This window comes from Dasypus novemcinctus, chromosome 15, assembly GCF_030445035.2.
Source record: "Dasypus novemcinctus isolate mDasNov1 chromosome 15, mDasNov1.1.hap2, whole genome shotgun sequence".
Lineage (NCBI taxonomy): Eukaryota > Metazoa > Chordata > Mammalia > Cingulata > Dasypodidae > Dasypus > Dasypus novemcinctus.
Genome location: NC_080687.1, coordinates 95,973,208 through 95,988,939, shown reverse-complemented (window position 1 = coordinate 95,988,939; position 15,732 = coordinate 95,973,208). Strand labels below are relative to the sequence as shown.

Sequence of the window (15,732 nt, the reverse complement as noted above, 5' to 3'; positions counted from 1 at the left end):
TCACACAACTCTTCTAAATATGTGCAAAGAGTTGAAAGAAATATAACTAAAGAGATAAAGGATATTAAGAAGACACTGGGGAAGAAGTGGCTCAAACAATTGGGCACCTGCCTACCACATGGGAAGTCTTGGATTTGGTTCCTGATGCCTCCAAAAGAAGAAGAAGCAAACTGGCATGGTGATTTGCCACAACAAGATGATGCCGCGAGATGATGCAACTAAGAGACACAGCTAGGAAACACAATAAGAGTCACAACAAGCAGGGAGCAGAGGTGGCTCAAGTGATTGGGTGTCTCCCTCTCACATGGGAAGTCCCAGGTTCAGTTCCCAATACCTCCTAAAAAGAAGATGAACGGAGAGCAGATAGCGAGCATAAACAACGGAGAGGGGGTGAATAATAAATCTTAATTTAAAAAAGAAGATACTGGGTGAGCATAAAGAATACTCTGAAAGCCTACAAAGAAAAGTAACAGACCTTACGAAAATGAAAGACACAAAGACTGATATTAAAAATACAATAGAGGCATGTAAGAGCAGATTTGAGGGAAGTGGCTGTGGCTCAAGCAATTGAGCCCCCTTTTACCATATGGAGGACCCAGGTTCAACCCCCAGGACCTCCTAGTGAAAAAAGAAAACAAAAACTTCCCAGATGTGCATGGAGAGGTGCAGGTCCCTGCATGGCATGCCCTGATGCAGCAAAGCAATGCACCAAAAAGACAATGACACCACCAGATGGAGGGGTAAAAAAGAGCAGACTTGAATTGCATAAAGACAGAATTAATGGTTTCAAAGACAATATCTGAACTAGAATGGACAAGAAAACAGAAAAAGAAGAGAATGGAAAAAATGGAACAGGGTCTCTGGGAACTGAGTGACAACACGAAATGTACGAACATGCACATTATCAGTGTCCCAGTAGGAGAAGAGAATGGGAAAGGAGTAGAAAGAATATCTGAGGAAATAATGACTGAAAACATCCCAACCCCTATGAAAGATATAAATAGCAATATCCAAGAAGGACAATGCACCCCAAACAGAATAAACCCAAAGAGACCTACTTGGAGACATCTACTTTACAGAATGACAAATGTCAGAGATAAAGAGAGGATTCAGGAACCAGAAAGAACAAAGCAAAGCATCACATACAAGGAAACTGCAATAAGATGAAGTACTGGGAAGCGGACTTGGCCCAATGGATAGGGCAGCCACCTACCACATGGGAGGCCTGTGGTTCAAACCCCAGGCCTCCTTGACCCATGTGCAGCTGGCCCACATGCAGTGCTATTGTGCACAAGGAGTGCCCTGCCATACAGGGGTGTCCCCTGAGTTGGGGAGCCCAAATGCACAAGGATTGTACCCCATAAAAAGAGCTGCCCAGTGCAAAAGAAAGTGCAGCCTTCCCAGGAATGGCACCACACACATGGAGAGCTGACACAACAAGATGATGCAACAAAAGAAACACAGATTCCTGGTGCCACTGATAAAGATAGAAGTGGTCATAGAAGAACACACAGCGAATGGACACAGACAGCAGACAAGTGGGGGGGGGGAGAAATAAATTTTTTTTAAATCTTTAAAAAAAAAAAAAAGATTAAGTACTGACCTCCCATCAGAAACCATGGAGGAGAGAATAAAGTGATATGACATATTTAAAGTACTGAAAGAGAAAAACTGCCAACCAAGAAGTCTGTATCCAGCAAAACTGTCCTACAAAAATGACAGTGAGTTCAAAGTCTTCACAGACAAACAAAAACTGATAGAATATATTACCAAAACCAGAATTACAAAAGACTTAAAGGAAAAAACAATGGGGAGTGACTTGGAGAAGAGTATAGAAATGAAATGAAGATTATGAGGAATGGTAAATTAAGGGGTAAAAAGAAAGACAGTAGTATGATATAACAACAGAAAGTCATAGGACAATGCAGATGAAGTAAGTAATGCCTTTACATTCATAACATTGAAGGGTAAGGGCTTGAATTTCCCAATCAAAAGTCATGGACTGATAGAATGGACTAAAAAGTATGAGCCATCTTTTAAGCTGTCCACAAGAAACCCACCTCAGATGTAAAGACAAAACCAGGTTAAAAGTGAAAGGTAGGAAAAAGATAGTAAAAATAGTAACCAAAAAAGAGCTGAAGTAGTGATACTAATATCAGACAAAATACATTTTAAATGCAAATCTGTTATAAGGGATGGATAAGGTCACTATATACTAATAAAAGGGACTATTCATCAAGAAAAAATAACTATAATAAATATTTATGCCCCTAACCTAAGTGTCGCAAGGTACATGAGGCACACACTGGCAAAAGTGAAGTGAGAAATAGATATCTCTACAATAATAGTTAGAGACTTCAATACACCTTTTCTCAGTATTGGAAAAAACATCTGGACAGAGATAAGTAAAAAAACAGAAAGGTTGAATAATATGATAAATGAACTAGACCTAACAGACATGTATAGAACATTGCACCCTGTAGCAGTTTGATATTACTGATGAATTAAAAAAATATATATTGGATCATGTTTGTAAATTGATCTTTTCCTCTGGGCATATCAGATTATATTGGATTTAGTAATTAAGTAAATTTAGTAAGTAAGTAATCAGGTAAACCTCTTCTGCCAGTAGGGCACTGAGTCCTCACCCCTTGGTGGGTGGGAGACTCACAGATAAAGAGCACAACAAAGGACAGAGTTAGGGGTTTTTGATGTTGGAGTTTTGACGTTGGAGTTTAGTGCTGAAACCTTAAGTTGGAAACCTGGGAAGAGAGGGATGCTAAGCCTGGGAAGAAGCAAGCCCTGGGAAGAGAGGAACTCAGGAAGCCTGAACCCCCACAGACATCAGCAGCCATCTTGCTCCAACACGTGAAAACAGACTTTGGTGAAGGAAGTAACTTATGCTGTATGACCTGGTATCTGTAATCTCCTAACCCAAGTAAATACCCTTTATAAAAAACAACCAATTTCTGGTGTTTTTTATCAGCACCGCTTTGGCTAACCATTACATACCCCAAAACAGCAGGATATACAATCTTCCCAAGTGCTCATGGAGCCGTCTCCAAGATAGACCATATGTTGCATCACAAGATGAGTCTCAATAAATTTAAAAAGACTGAAATTAAACAAACACTTTCTCTGATCATAATGGAATGAGGGAAGCAGACTTGGCCCAGTGTTTACAGCGTCCATCTACCACATGGGAGGTCCGTGGTTCAAATCCCCGGCCTCCTTGACTCATGTGCAGCTGGCCCATGTGCAGTGCTGATGTGCACAAGGAGTGCCATGCCACACAGGGGTGTCCTCCACATAGGGGAGCCCCACACACAAGGAGTACACCCTGTAAGGAGAGCCACCCAGCATGAAAGAAAGTTCAGCCTGCCTAGGAGTGGCACTGCACACATGAAGAGCTGACACAACAAAAAGAAACACAGATTCCCATGCTGCTAACAACAGAAGCAGACAAAGAAGAACATGCAGCAAATAGACACAGAGGACAGATAACTGGGGTCGGGGGAGGGGAGAGAAATAAATAAATCTTTAAAAAAATAATGGAATGATGCTGGAAATCAATAATGGACATATAAAGGAAAAACTCATAAATATATGGAGAATAAACAACACACTCTTAAATAATGAATGGATCTAAGAAGAAATTGCAAGACAAATCAGCAAATATCTTGAGATGAATTAAAATGAGAACACAGCACACAAAATTATGGGATTCCACAAAGGCAATGCTGAGAGGAAAAATTATAGCTCTTGGTGCTTACTTACATTAAAAAAGAAGAGCTAAAATCAAAGTTCTAAGTGCACATCTGGTGGAACTAGAAAAAGAACAGCAAACTAATTCCAAACCAGCTAAAGGGAAGAAATAGTAAAGATCAGAGCAAAAATAAATGAAATTGAGAACAAAAAACAAAACACAAACAAAAACAATAGATTCAACAAAACTAAACCTCATTCTTTAAGAAGATCAACAAAATTGACAAGCCCTTAGCTAGACTGACAAAGAAAAAATGAGAGAAGATGCAAATGAACAAAATCACAGATGAAAGGTGGGACATTACCACTGACCACTCAGAACAAAGAGAACACAGAGAATACTATGGACAACTGTATGCCAAAAAAAAAAAAAAAACAAAGCAAAGACAATGTAGACAAGATGGACAAATTCCTAGAAACACAGACTACCTACATTGACCCTAGAAGAAATAGAAGACTACAACTGTCGGAGTCATGGACCCGAAGGGTATTGGGAATGAAATACAAAGAGAGATTGGGATCAGGGGATCTGAGAGCATTGAAGCCTCAAGCTCATCAGACAAGTCTATTAATCTCAGGGGCTTCTTTATATACCCCAAGCAATTGTGAGAACCAGCAACTATTCTAGCTAACTATTCCCATTACCTCAACCTGTGTAACACAATGGATCAAATGCTATGATTATAATTCAAAGTTCAAAATTACAATGTTCCATTATACTGTTGAGAAAACATACCCATAAATCTTGTTGCCCAGGTTGTCCCATTCTACCAAGTCCTCATTTCACCTGAGCATTCACATCACCTTGCTAGATTTATGACCTGCACATATAGCTATGGAGACAGCATGACTCAGTGGTCAAGGAAGTAACTTGCTTCCATGGAAACAACATGCCTTTGTTTCCCACATGTCCCCCTTTTTGTTTTAGTCAGGGTGACTGTGCCTGTCTTAGATTGCCCTTGTCTGAGAGTACCCATCATTGACTACCAGCCAAGTGCAGTGACCATAGGGAACTCATTGCCAGGTTCGTGCAAATACCAAATTATTGGCTTGTCCCGTACCATTCACATGGTGCAGTCTTCGGGAAACACCTTGTCCCAGGCAGGCAACAACAATGAGCAACAAGATTAACACACAAAGTCCTATTCCTAATGCTGATAAAAAATGTTGAGACTTCCACCAATTTACTAGATTAAATTTATTGAAATGAGAAATCAAATAATTAAAGATATCCTTATCATCAGCTACATATATCTGATTATGAGACATTTTCAATATCTTTTTCTGTAATTTTTCTATTTTGAATGACATATTACGCTTATGACCTATCAAATGATTTTTAATCTTTTCCCAGTCAAACATAGAATTATTATAGGCAAGCAGAGTAAAGAAAAATTACTCTCATTCCAATCACATTTTAATCCTCTAAGTAATTTTAAGTTATATACTTGATCTCCAAGATGTAAAACTGCTGATTCTAGATCATTAACTCTACTGTTTAATTCTTCATCAATATGTTCTTGACTTTGCCATAAGTCACTAGCATTCTTATGCCAATCATGCACATATTGCTGAGTCTGCACAGTCTCATGCAAGGCCATGGTAGCTGTAGCAGCAGCTGCAATAACACCAATCAGTTCCAATATGCCAGCTATTAACAGTCCCACAAATCGCTTTGAGCACTTCAGGATTTCTTGAGCCATATGGAACAGCAGTTGACTCTCAGGTGACGATTGCCAAATTCAGTTCAGTCGCACTGGGATCCACACTCCCCACTGCCTTCGAGCCTTGTAATGAAATCTCCATTCTGTAAAATATTCTCAGTTATACAATGCCCCACTTTTATAAAATAGAGCATTCTTAGTTATAGCTTGTTTTCCAACCACAAACACATGAGGATCTCTTACACACGATAGAAAATGATGAGTTTGATCTAAATGCAAATATTGACCATTCTTACTATTAGTCCCAATCCATCTATAGCATGTGCTATTCCCAGAAAAATCTTTCCACAAATTCTTTTGTAGGTTATGACTATGAGTGTCATTAGCCCAAGGGGCCGGTATCCATTTTCCTTTGTAATGTTAACAGTTCCTGCCACAATAGCATAGGGAGAGGGCACAGAGGCCCAAAGTCCACAGGCAGACACAAGCTGCAAGTTCACAGTTCCAGGATTTGTAAAGTTAATGTGATGCATGGCAGCAATTGCCACAGGTCTCAGTGAAGTATTTTATCCTCTGGCCATATTTCCACTTTTCCCCTTTTTGTTTTAGTAAAGTAAGGAATACAGTTCAGGTGGATTTTGTTGTATTGCTCCCCAGAGGATTTGAATTGTGCATTTGGGGGCTCATTCCTCTCAAAAGCAGAAGGGATATGATGTCACAGTCAATGGAGTAAGCATGAAGGAAGTTATGGGGGATGTCTATGAGCTGTTGGCAAGTAACAGGCAGCCAGAACTTCTGGGATAGGCACCACAAGGTTTGGAACTCATGATGTTTGCCTTTTCAGTGGAGCCACCTTGTCTTTTCTCAGGTTCTAGTGGTAGGGCCCTGGATCTTCATAAAGGCATCTGCGTCAACAGTCCTAAAAGGGATGCTAGTGGGGTGGGTAGGGACATGACAGTCACCTGTTACTACTAGCAGGTATTCCAGACGTTTTTTCATAGATCTGAGGATGATTTACAACAGTCCATTATTACTGTCTTGCTTTTAGTATTTGCAATCCACCCCTGGATAGGAATAGCAGTTTTCAGAGTGAATAGACACTATTGGGTTAAATCTTTCACTTTTCACAGGACCTCCTATGCTGCACACAATTGCTTTTTTATATTGTACTTTTGGCCTTCTTCCAGAACTGTGTTTAAGACCCAAGGGGTTCTTGTTTAGATTTGCCTTTGCCACAAACTCCACCCAAAGCCAATATTGGTGCTTGCCACATCCAATTCATAGGCTAAGTTAATGTCCACAATTTACTTTCCTTTTATTATTATTTAAAGCAGCTTGCTGGAGGTTTTCCTAATTCTGTGAAGGACTTTTCTCAATTAATACAAACAATGGTTTTAATATTTGAGCTAAATGAGGGATGAAAGATTTTTAGTATTTTAATAATATTACAAATTCTATTAACATGAGAAAACATTGTACTTTATTAGTTACGGCAGAAAGTATAGTTTTATCTTACCCAACTAAACAACATTTAAAAATTTGATAGAGCAGCAGGGACTTTGCAGCTTCTTCCAATTGTTTGCCTAGTTTAGGCTTTTAAGATACTATTGTCTCTGATGTTTTTTTAATTCTGAAAAAAAAGGATTCCTGGTTAACGTCATCAGTAGGGTTTCAGCTACAGATTTTTTTTCTACACAGCCAGATTATTATCACCATGCCAGGAGAGATGGTTGGGCTATGTACACAGGCCTGAAAAGCACTGCAAAAGACCATTGTTGGGTTTTCCACAGATAGGAGAGTGCAGACTGGTTTGACCTGTCTAAGAAGACACTAAAGAAAGTCTTAGCAAGTTTTAAAACAAAATGATAGCAACACAGCTGGACATTAACTTCTTGCAACAAACTAGCAGTATTTGGGACTGCTGCATACTACAGTGTTGTTATTTTAATCTATGATAAGAGGTTGTTTCTGTGACACATGCCCTTTTATGATAATTAAAACCATAATTAACCACATTGTACTTCTGTTTAATATTATGCTGAAATATTGGTAAATTTATATGCTGAAATATTGGTAAATTTATACCCTTTTACTCATACAACTTTAATAGAGGGTTAAAAAAAAAACTGTTAATTTTATAACACTTTTAAACACCTTCTATTCGACTTATAACATGTTAAATCAACTTACCTATTACTTTAATTTTTCTTTCAAGGTAAAAGAACAAATCTCTTATAATTAGTTTGGAATAAAAGGCTACTTTTTGGGATTTGATTTTGAGAAAGCAGGTTTGAACATTATGTTCTTTTAAAAGAGATAAGACTTTTCCTTCTTGGAACACTGAGGAAATGATGAGGTTAAAGCACAAGAAGCTATTTTGATAAAACAGACTTTCTTTGTATACTGATTATTGAGGATAAAAATTTTTTACCAAAACAGATTAATGACTTGAGAAACTTTGAGAAAGAAGAAAATTTTGAATTTGCTTTAGTATATTACTTGATACTAAATCTTTTAAAATTTTATAGATAGACCCATCAAATTTTATTTAACTTTAATCATAAAAATTTCTTTTCTACGAACTTCTACACTTTAGTATTCACCTAGGTTTTATTCCACACTCTACTCTTTCCCAATAATCAATCATTTTATTGTAGGACAAAATCATCTCCTGTTTCCTTAATAATAAAAACACATTCCATATAGCCCACGTACAAAGTTATCAAGCAAACTTCTTACAACATAATACCATCAACACTAAACAAGCTTGTTAAAATAATAAATTTTTCTTTATTTCAAATACTTAATAGCATGCAATATTGAAACAGTCTCCTAGAAACAAGTTGTCAGGGGAGGCTGGCTGCTGCCAAGTTTTCCTGTTGTAAAATTACATTTTATTATTACTAATATTATTATTATTAACTCAGGTTTGTTTAATAATGACTTTTTGGAATTAGCCATTTAAACACTTAAATTTAAACAATGCTTTGCTAAATTTCTTATAATTATTTATAACCATATAGAGTATAATTATATTATTTTAAGACAAATTTTACCTTCACAGAACACATTTCCTTACTTAAAGTTACCACAATACCTTCTAAAACTTTCTATATGCCTTTAGGTCCCATGAATTTATGAAAATTAGCCATCCTATTTTAGGACAAAACACACTTTTTAGAAGAAACTTATTAAATTTCAGTCAGCATTTTCACAAACTTTGAACCTTCTTTAATATTCATTTAAGTTTTACATCCTTCATTTTATCCTGTGAAGAAAAATCAACTATTCATTTCAATCTAGGCAAGAACAACTTTTTATAAAAAGGCTTATAGTAATTTTGTTAATCAAGACTTACAAGTTTTATCATTGTGGAGATTTTATTAACACTTATTAACATTTAAACTTAAGTATTAATATAAGTGCTTATTTAATTTTTGGCCATTTGAATAGAACTCTTTTTAGAATTTTTATTAATTTATATTACCATCTGGATGTATTAAAATATACACTGACATTGAATGAACAGACACAAAACAATTACAACACATTAACAGAAACATACAGTTTACAATTAACCCATAATTCTTATTTTCTTCATATAGCTGTTTTTAAGTTCTCCTTTAAATCACATCTTAGACTGTACTTTTTAAAATTTCTTCTGGAATCCATGCTGCCTGTAACATGCAAGCTGGTACTTGGAAACATTGTTATTAGTTTAGTTATGGTTAAACATTGTTCAAAGTATGGGGTGGGACAGCTAGCCTGAACCTTTGGAAGGGTCTATTGCTCCTCCCGTTTCAAAGTGCTTGGGGGAATGACTGTTATTCCGTTAGTAATGTTGTGTACCTACATGTTCAGCTTCATTATAATAGAGAGCTTTCCAGGTAATATAATCTCCGGGGGTTAAAATAGCAAGGGCTAGGTTTTTCCAATCAATAGGTGTATTGTGAGCATGAGAAATGCTGTTTAATAACAAGTGAGCACAGGGGCTATTAAGACTATATTCTTGAATGGCTTTATGAAGGTGAGTCATGGTTTTATGATCCCAAGGATCCTAAAAGGAAGGAGAATCTCATTGTGGTAATTTACTGGAAAGAAGTGAGGAGGAGTGAATGGGTGGTGATTAAGGACAATTGCAGTAAGTGAAGCTGAAAGAGGAGGTGTAGGAGGCGCAGCAATGAAAGAGTTAGTAAGCGGAGCTGAAAAGGGAGGTGTAGTAGGCATGGCAGTGAGAGAGTTAGACTCCGGCAGTTTTAGACAGTGTCTGGCAGGGTGCCTGTAAGGCAGCCGTGAATAGCTAAAAGAGTGGGTATGAGACTAAGAGGGAAGGTTTTGCTTTCGTGGGCCTTAGCAGATTTGACTCACCTGAGCAATTTAGCCCAAGTGGCAGGATACCATATTGCAGCAGTGGAAAGCCATGGGTTAAAATGGACAACAAGGTCCCAATACTGACAGCGCTCTTTTTCAGTGATTTTAACGTGGCAGCTAGCTAATAGGGCATATAACGCCCGTGCTTGTGGTGCTTAATCACATGAGGCTAGATTGCCCATACTGAGCTTCACTTACCGATAGGAAGAGGATCGATGTGGATCCGGCTGAAGGCTGGTGAATGGGGAGGGGGGGCAAAAAGTTTGGGCTCCAGTTGTTGTCGAACCCCTCCCGGTTGGGGCAGGCTGCCTGTCCGCGAGGTAAGTGACGACGGAGCCCCGGAATCACACAGCCAGGTTGAACACACAGTAACCACTCCGGAGACGCAGGCTCGTGGCGCAGGTCTGGTTTACTGGGGAAGTGATACAGCTTATATAGGAGGGGTAAGGGCTTAGGGTGACGTGGCAATTACAGAGAGGCTAGGGGACTGGGGTAATTTGAAGCGGCTGTTGATTGGAGGAGGCAGGTTTGAAGCTGGCGCCCGTGGGTTTTTCTGGCGGGAAGGTGGTGAGGAAGGAGGGCGGTGCCGTTTGCCATAGCCATTAGCATGCTCAGCGGCCATTTTGGCTAGATGTTACCTGCTGGTAAGCTCACCAACACCCGCGGCGATAATGACCGAGCTGCGCCCAGGAGCCACAGCACCGCGGTGACCGAGGCTGCTGGGCCCACCGGGGCGCAGCGACCTCCACCCACTGGCTCTGAGCGAGCGCTGTCCTCTGGCTGCACCTCGTCTCCAGCGGCCGGCCCTGCCGAGCGCTCGCCCCAGGAAGGCTGCTGCAGAGGGTGACGTCCACCTCGACCCGGGCCTGTCCCCGGGGAACGGGCACAGCAGCTGTGGCATAAAAAGCCCCACCCGCAAGGCGCCTCCCGCAGCCTGGGACGTCCGGCTCAGGTCCACGTGAAAGACGGGCCACTCCACCTGGAGAAAGGTGCTTTTCTCCCCCTGGGGCGCGGGGGGGGCGGCTGGCCGTGGTGTCTGGGGACATGGTGAACCAGTAGTCCCCGGCCTCCTTGAAGTGGAAGCACTCAAACTCAAGCGTCCCCTGCGCCTGGATGGCCAGGAGGTGCTTGGTGGCGACAGTCCGGTTGGTGCTGGCCTCCACCAGCAGGACGGAGACGTTCCACAGTGTCCCGTTTGCCCCGTCGACGTACTGGAAGGCCACGGACACCGAGCTGTTGCTGAGCGCAACATGGCCTGGCTCTCCCAGGAGGAGGTACTCGGCGTCTCCGAGAACTGAAATGAGATGGTCAGACCTGGTGTTGAGAAACGAGGAGTGGAACAGTGCCATCGGATAACACTGACGAAGACAGCGTTTCAGACACGAGAGGAGGTGGAGCTGAGCCAAGGTGGGCGTAAAATGGTGGTGAGGGTGGGCCTGGGAGCTGGACCCTGCACTGTCCCCATCTTAAAGGGGCTCTGTTCCTCCATCTTCACCTCTAGCGCTCATGTTTAAAATAATTCATTGTAAACACTTGGGGTTCAAAAGAATCAGAATAACAACTGATACTTCTCAAGACAAAAATCCCACCCCTCACATTTCTCATTTTAATCAGGTTCCAGTCCTTAGGGCTTTGAGAAAAATGGACATACAGGGAAGTGAGAGAAAGCTTGATTCAAGTGACACAATGCACACTTCTCTAGATCACTTAAAAGGTGAGGTGCGACATTTACTTCAAAGCTTTTATTGTCTGACACTCAAGACAAATACTTGGGAAATTTTACACGCAAAGGAACCAGTGCCCCTTGGTTCGTACAGAGCGGCAATTTGTAGACGGGTAAGCAATGTTGGCACTTCATTCTAACAGGCCAGCCGAGGGCTGGAGTGGGCTCTCAGAGACTGACCGGCTCTAAAATAACTAGTTTTGTTCTTGGAAGTTTTAGCCTCGCAAGTATCAGTCCACTGGGATAAATCATATCTTTTTAAAAAGATACCCACCAGAACAGCTGAAGTGAAAAGTGGAAAGAACACAACACACACAAGAATGCTTGTTTCTGCTTTGAACCTTATCCAAAGACACAGCCAAAGAGACAGAATTTGGCACTGTAGTCATCGGCCAGCCCACGGCTGATGTAAGAAACAGCTCTGGATTTAAAGCACTGCAGTGGGAGTGAGGCATTTTATCTTACTTTTTAAAAAGAGCTACAACATTTAAAATGATATCTGAATCACTCATGCTGAACCCCTGAAGCTCCTTAAGAGCACCCGCAGTCGCCAGGAGCATGGCTCTATTTTGTTGTTGTTCTTAAGCAGGCACCGGGGATTGAAGCTGGAACCTGGCAGACACAGGCAGGCGCTCCACACTGAGCTGCACCTGCTCCCAGGCCACAGGTGAAACGGCACTGCCCACAGACCCGCCCCTGCCGCCTTCGTGAAGGGTCGTCAGCATGGGTACATGTAGAAGGCTCACGCTTACGTTCCTTCCGTACCTGCATTAGGTGCGCCACACTCACCGTAGTCACAGAGGACCACCAAGAGGAAGCTTGAAAAGTCTTTCAACGTCTGTTTCATTCTGATCAGCGAAATCCCAGGTCTTTGGTCTCCTCATGTCCTTTCTCACAACCAAATCACGAATGTTTTTCAGGAACACCTGAAATTAGGAACCTCAGGTAACAACGGCTCTGTCCCATGGGAGTCACAGACTAGGAATCATGACAGGACAAAACCGTTTGAAGGAGGTCAGCTTCCTAGGGTATACCAACAGGAAAATGGGAAAGAAACAAACTCTCCCCGGGGAAATAACCTGCAGCCACGGACGACCCCGCACTGCATTACAGCTCACGTGGTAAGGTCACCCGGTGTACTCAGCACCCAAAGACGACCTGTGCACAACACCACGTCTCTTACCTTTCATGCACATCCTTAAGTGTAGAGTTTGCTATTTGTGTCACGTCTGGATAATATATTTTCACATTGTTTATCTGATGAATTTACAAAATTCGGCCAAACATCTGGGTGGCGCTGTGCTGTGTAGACCAGCCCTCCCTGCCCTGCTTCTACAACTGAGTTTTCAAACGTTCTCTTGCAAAACCGATGTGCTGCCCGGACTGCGCCATCGCGCGTGTCTAGGCGCCGCATTCAACCCACCCAGCCATTTAAAGGAAAGGCCCGCAGAGCACTGCACCGCGGGGTGAACCAGGGGCCCTGCTGCCCCTTCTTTCCAGGGCCAGCTGAAGAGAAAACACATCAGTCACGACCGCCCCCCAGTACCTGCTGCTGCTGACGGCTGAGGAGATGGGCTCCAGGCAGCAGTCTTCCCGGGCCCCTTGGCGGGCAGGAGAGGCTGGGGCGGGCGGTTCAGTTACTGTGAGCAGAGGCTCCTGCTCTGTATTACACACTCGTAGACTAGACAAGACGCAAGGACATTTAAGGGGCAGTTTCCTCACACTCAAGTCGTGTAGACTTGGGGCTACCAAACAGTTTACTTAATGTTTACATTCCCCGACTGTCCCCCACTGTCCAAAAGTTATATAGTTTAATACGCAAGTAGAGTGTTTTCCAAATAAATGTATGCCACATCCTCTCAGATAACAGAAAGGAGGAAAGGAAGGCTGACTGAAATAATCCAAAATTCAATGAAAAGGAAACTGGTGCGTTCCCATCAGCTTTCTTTCAGTACGAGTTGATTGAACAAAGGAAATACTGCACTTCCTCAAAGGGAAGCAGAGATTTGAAGTGTAATTATGCTGATCATTAGCATGGCTTTCACCCCACCCCCAACAACAACAAAAAATTCCATTTGCTGGAAGGGGCTGTGGATCTGAGGGAACCCTTCACGGGGCCACAGAGAGGGAAAGCTCTTCAAAGGCGGCTGGTGAGAACTTGGCACAAGGGGCTCTTACCTCTCGGGCACGGGTGGGGCTTTAGGGCTGTTAAAATGCTTCTTTACAGCCACTGATACTCGGCCACCAAAATAGGGAGACACAAGAGGCCCCCTAGATCCCAAAGGGTGGGCTTGCTTCTCCCCACTTACTTGCTCCCTCATGATAGCCACTTTTCAAAGAAGTCCCTAATCACAACTGATTGCGTGATCATCACACATTTTTCTTTCTCATGAAAATGAACGCAGAATTGTGTGATGATCTGTATTTAGGATATTTTATATGCTAAATGGAAATGTAATTATAAAATAAACCAGGATGCCACCTATAAATTATAATATGGATTTTATTAACGTTTTCAGGCTTTCAAAGTTAAATGCGGACGTTTTACTAGTTTAACCCTGAATTGTAAGAAGTTAGAGCATCCCCCAGAACGGGATAGAATGCTGGGTAAATAACATTAGTTTGTTTTTTTTTAAGAAGAGGTCATACCTCTTCGATTTTTTTTTAACCTTGCTTACTTATTTGCTTCCCAAAAGTTGTGCCCAATACCACAACGGGCCGTTTATGCTTGGCTTGAGAATCATTTTTAAGAAAACAAGAGCTTAGTTTAGGTATACTTTGTGCACATTTTTAAATACTCATATATAGCATTCATATACATAAAAACATTTATAAAAAAATTCTAAACGCCATCAGTTGGGGGGCGGGGAGTTGGGAAAATTCTTGACGGCCAAGGGCATCGCGCCAAGCTCGTAACCCTAATTTTGACGGAAACCAGCTAAAATAGATGCTTCTGCAACCCCCGGAGTGTCTTCACAGACGCAGAAAAAGAAGAACGTGTTGCGGTCATGTCCGTGGGATCAACAGCTAGTCAGGAATAAACGGGAAATCCTAACCCACGCACCGCTGCTCGTGGGTGCACACGCCGGCATTTGGAGGCGGCCGCTCGCGCGCAGGCGAGGCCGGGAGAGCGCGGCGCCCGGCACCCGGGCAGGCCGCAGTCAAGTTCAGGCTCGGAGCGGGCCCGCCCGCGTCGTCAGCGAGAGCAACGCAAACAGGGGCCGTTCCCAAATGCCTACACGCTGCTCGCACACACCCCCCAAAAAGGAGGTTAGTCTTAGAAAGAAGCAAACCCCCGAAACGCAGAGCAACCCCAGACGCGCCTTGTCCAGGGTCCCAGGATCCTGCCCGCGCCCGGCTCGGGACGGCCGGGTCCCCCCAGCCCCGCGCGCGGGAGGCAGCGCCGAGCAGGTCGGCCCTCGGCGGAGGAGAGCCCCGCGACTCGTCCAGGGCGCCCGGGGCGCCGCCGGGGTGCGCTCACGGCTCGGTGCCTCGGGCTGCGGGGCCCACAGCGCCGCCGAGCCCCGCCCGCGCCCGCCGCGGGCTTCTCCTTACCTCGGTGTGCCGGGCGCCGGCGCCGTGCGCGGAGGGCGAGTCTGGGGGGCGGGCGGGCCGAGCATCCCGCGGCGCCCGACGGCGCCCCGCGCCCCGCCTCGCACCCCGCCCCGCACCCCGCACCCCGGCTGGCCCGGCCCGCCCCCGACGGCGCGGGGAGGGCGGCACGGAGGGCGGGGGCGCCCGGGGCGAGGTCCGCCGCCTGCTCCCCCGCTCCGGGAGCGCATCCTCTGCTCCCGCCCGCAGCGCGCCCGGCGCTGGACAGGAAGCCCGGCGGGGAGCGGGAGCGGCCGTCCAGGGCCCAGCTGGAAGGGGGCGCAGCCCCGGCAAGCGCGTGCTGCCCCCACCCCAACACACCCCCCTGCCAGGCTGGTGCCGGGCGTTCCCGAGGCCTCGTATGCAAGCACTTGTCACCATGTCATTCTTCTTAGAGGGCGATCACAAAATTAAGTCTTTGAAATGGCATAATGTGTAGGCTTTCCCCAAAAAACTTGTTTTCCCAAATGTCATTTAAAAGTTTCAAAGCAAAACAGGTAAAGTTCATCCACATTTTTCCTCCCCTGGAACCGGGATATTTAATTTAAATTAAAAATAACTAGACATTTTTAGAACTCTAGTCTGCAAGTGTTAAGGTTGTCTTTTTAAAAGAATACA

At 43.6% G+C, this 15,732-nt stretch overlaps 1 protein-coding gene across 4 annotated transcripts; it reads right to left on the bottom strand.

Annotated features, from left to right (window-relative positions):
• Positions 1 to 4,948: 4,948 nt before the first annotated feature.
• LOC131273460 (thrombospondin type-1 domain-containing protein 1-like) lies at positions 4,949 to 15,165 on the bottom strand. Of its 4 annotated transcripts, none has more exons than XM_058276684.1 (5): positions 15,079 to 15,165; positions 12,289 to 12,449; positions 10,455 to 11,094; positions 9,999 to 10,212; positions 4,949 to 5,572 (listed from the first exon to the last, which is right to left on the bottom strand). In XM_058276684.1, the coding sequence occupies exons 2-5, from the start codon at positions 12,368 to 12,370 to the stop codon at positions 5,513 to 5,515; spliced, it is 996 nt and encodes a 331-aa protein (XP_058132667.1). In that variant the 5' UTR covers positions 12,371 to 12,449; positions 15,079 to 15,165; the 3' UTR covers positions 4,949 to 5,512. The 4 variants fall into 4 exon arrangements, with proteins under 4 accessions (XP_058132667.1, XP_058132668.1, XP_058132671.1 ...); XM_058276685.2 differs by lacking the exon at positions 15,079 to 15,165 and adding an exon at positions 13,070 to 15,049; XM_058276688.2 differs by lacking the exon at positions 15,079 to 15,165 and having other exon boundaries at positions 4,949 to 6,360; positions 12,289 to 13,055.
• Positions 15,166 to 15,732: the final 567 nt, after the last annotated feature.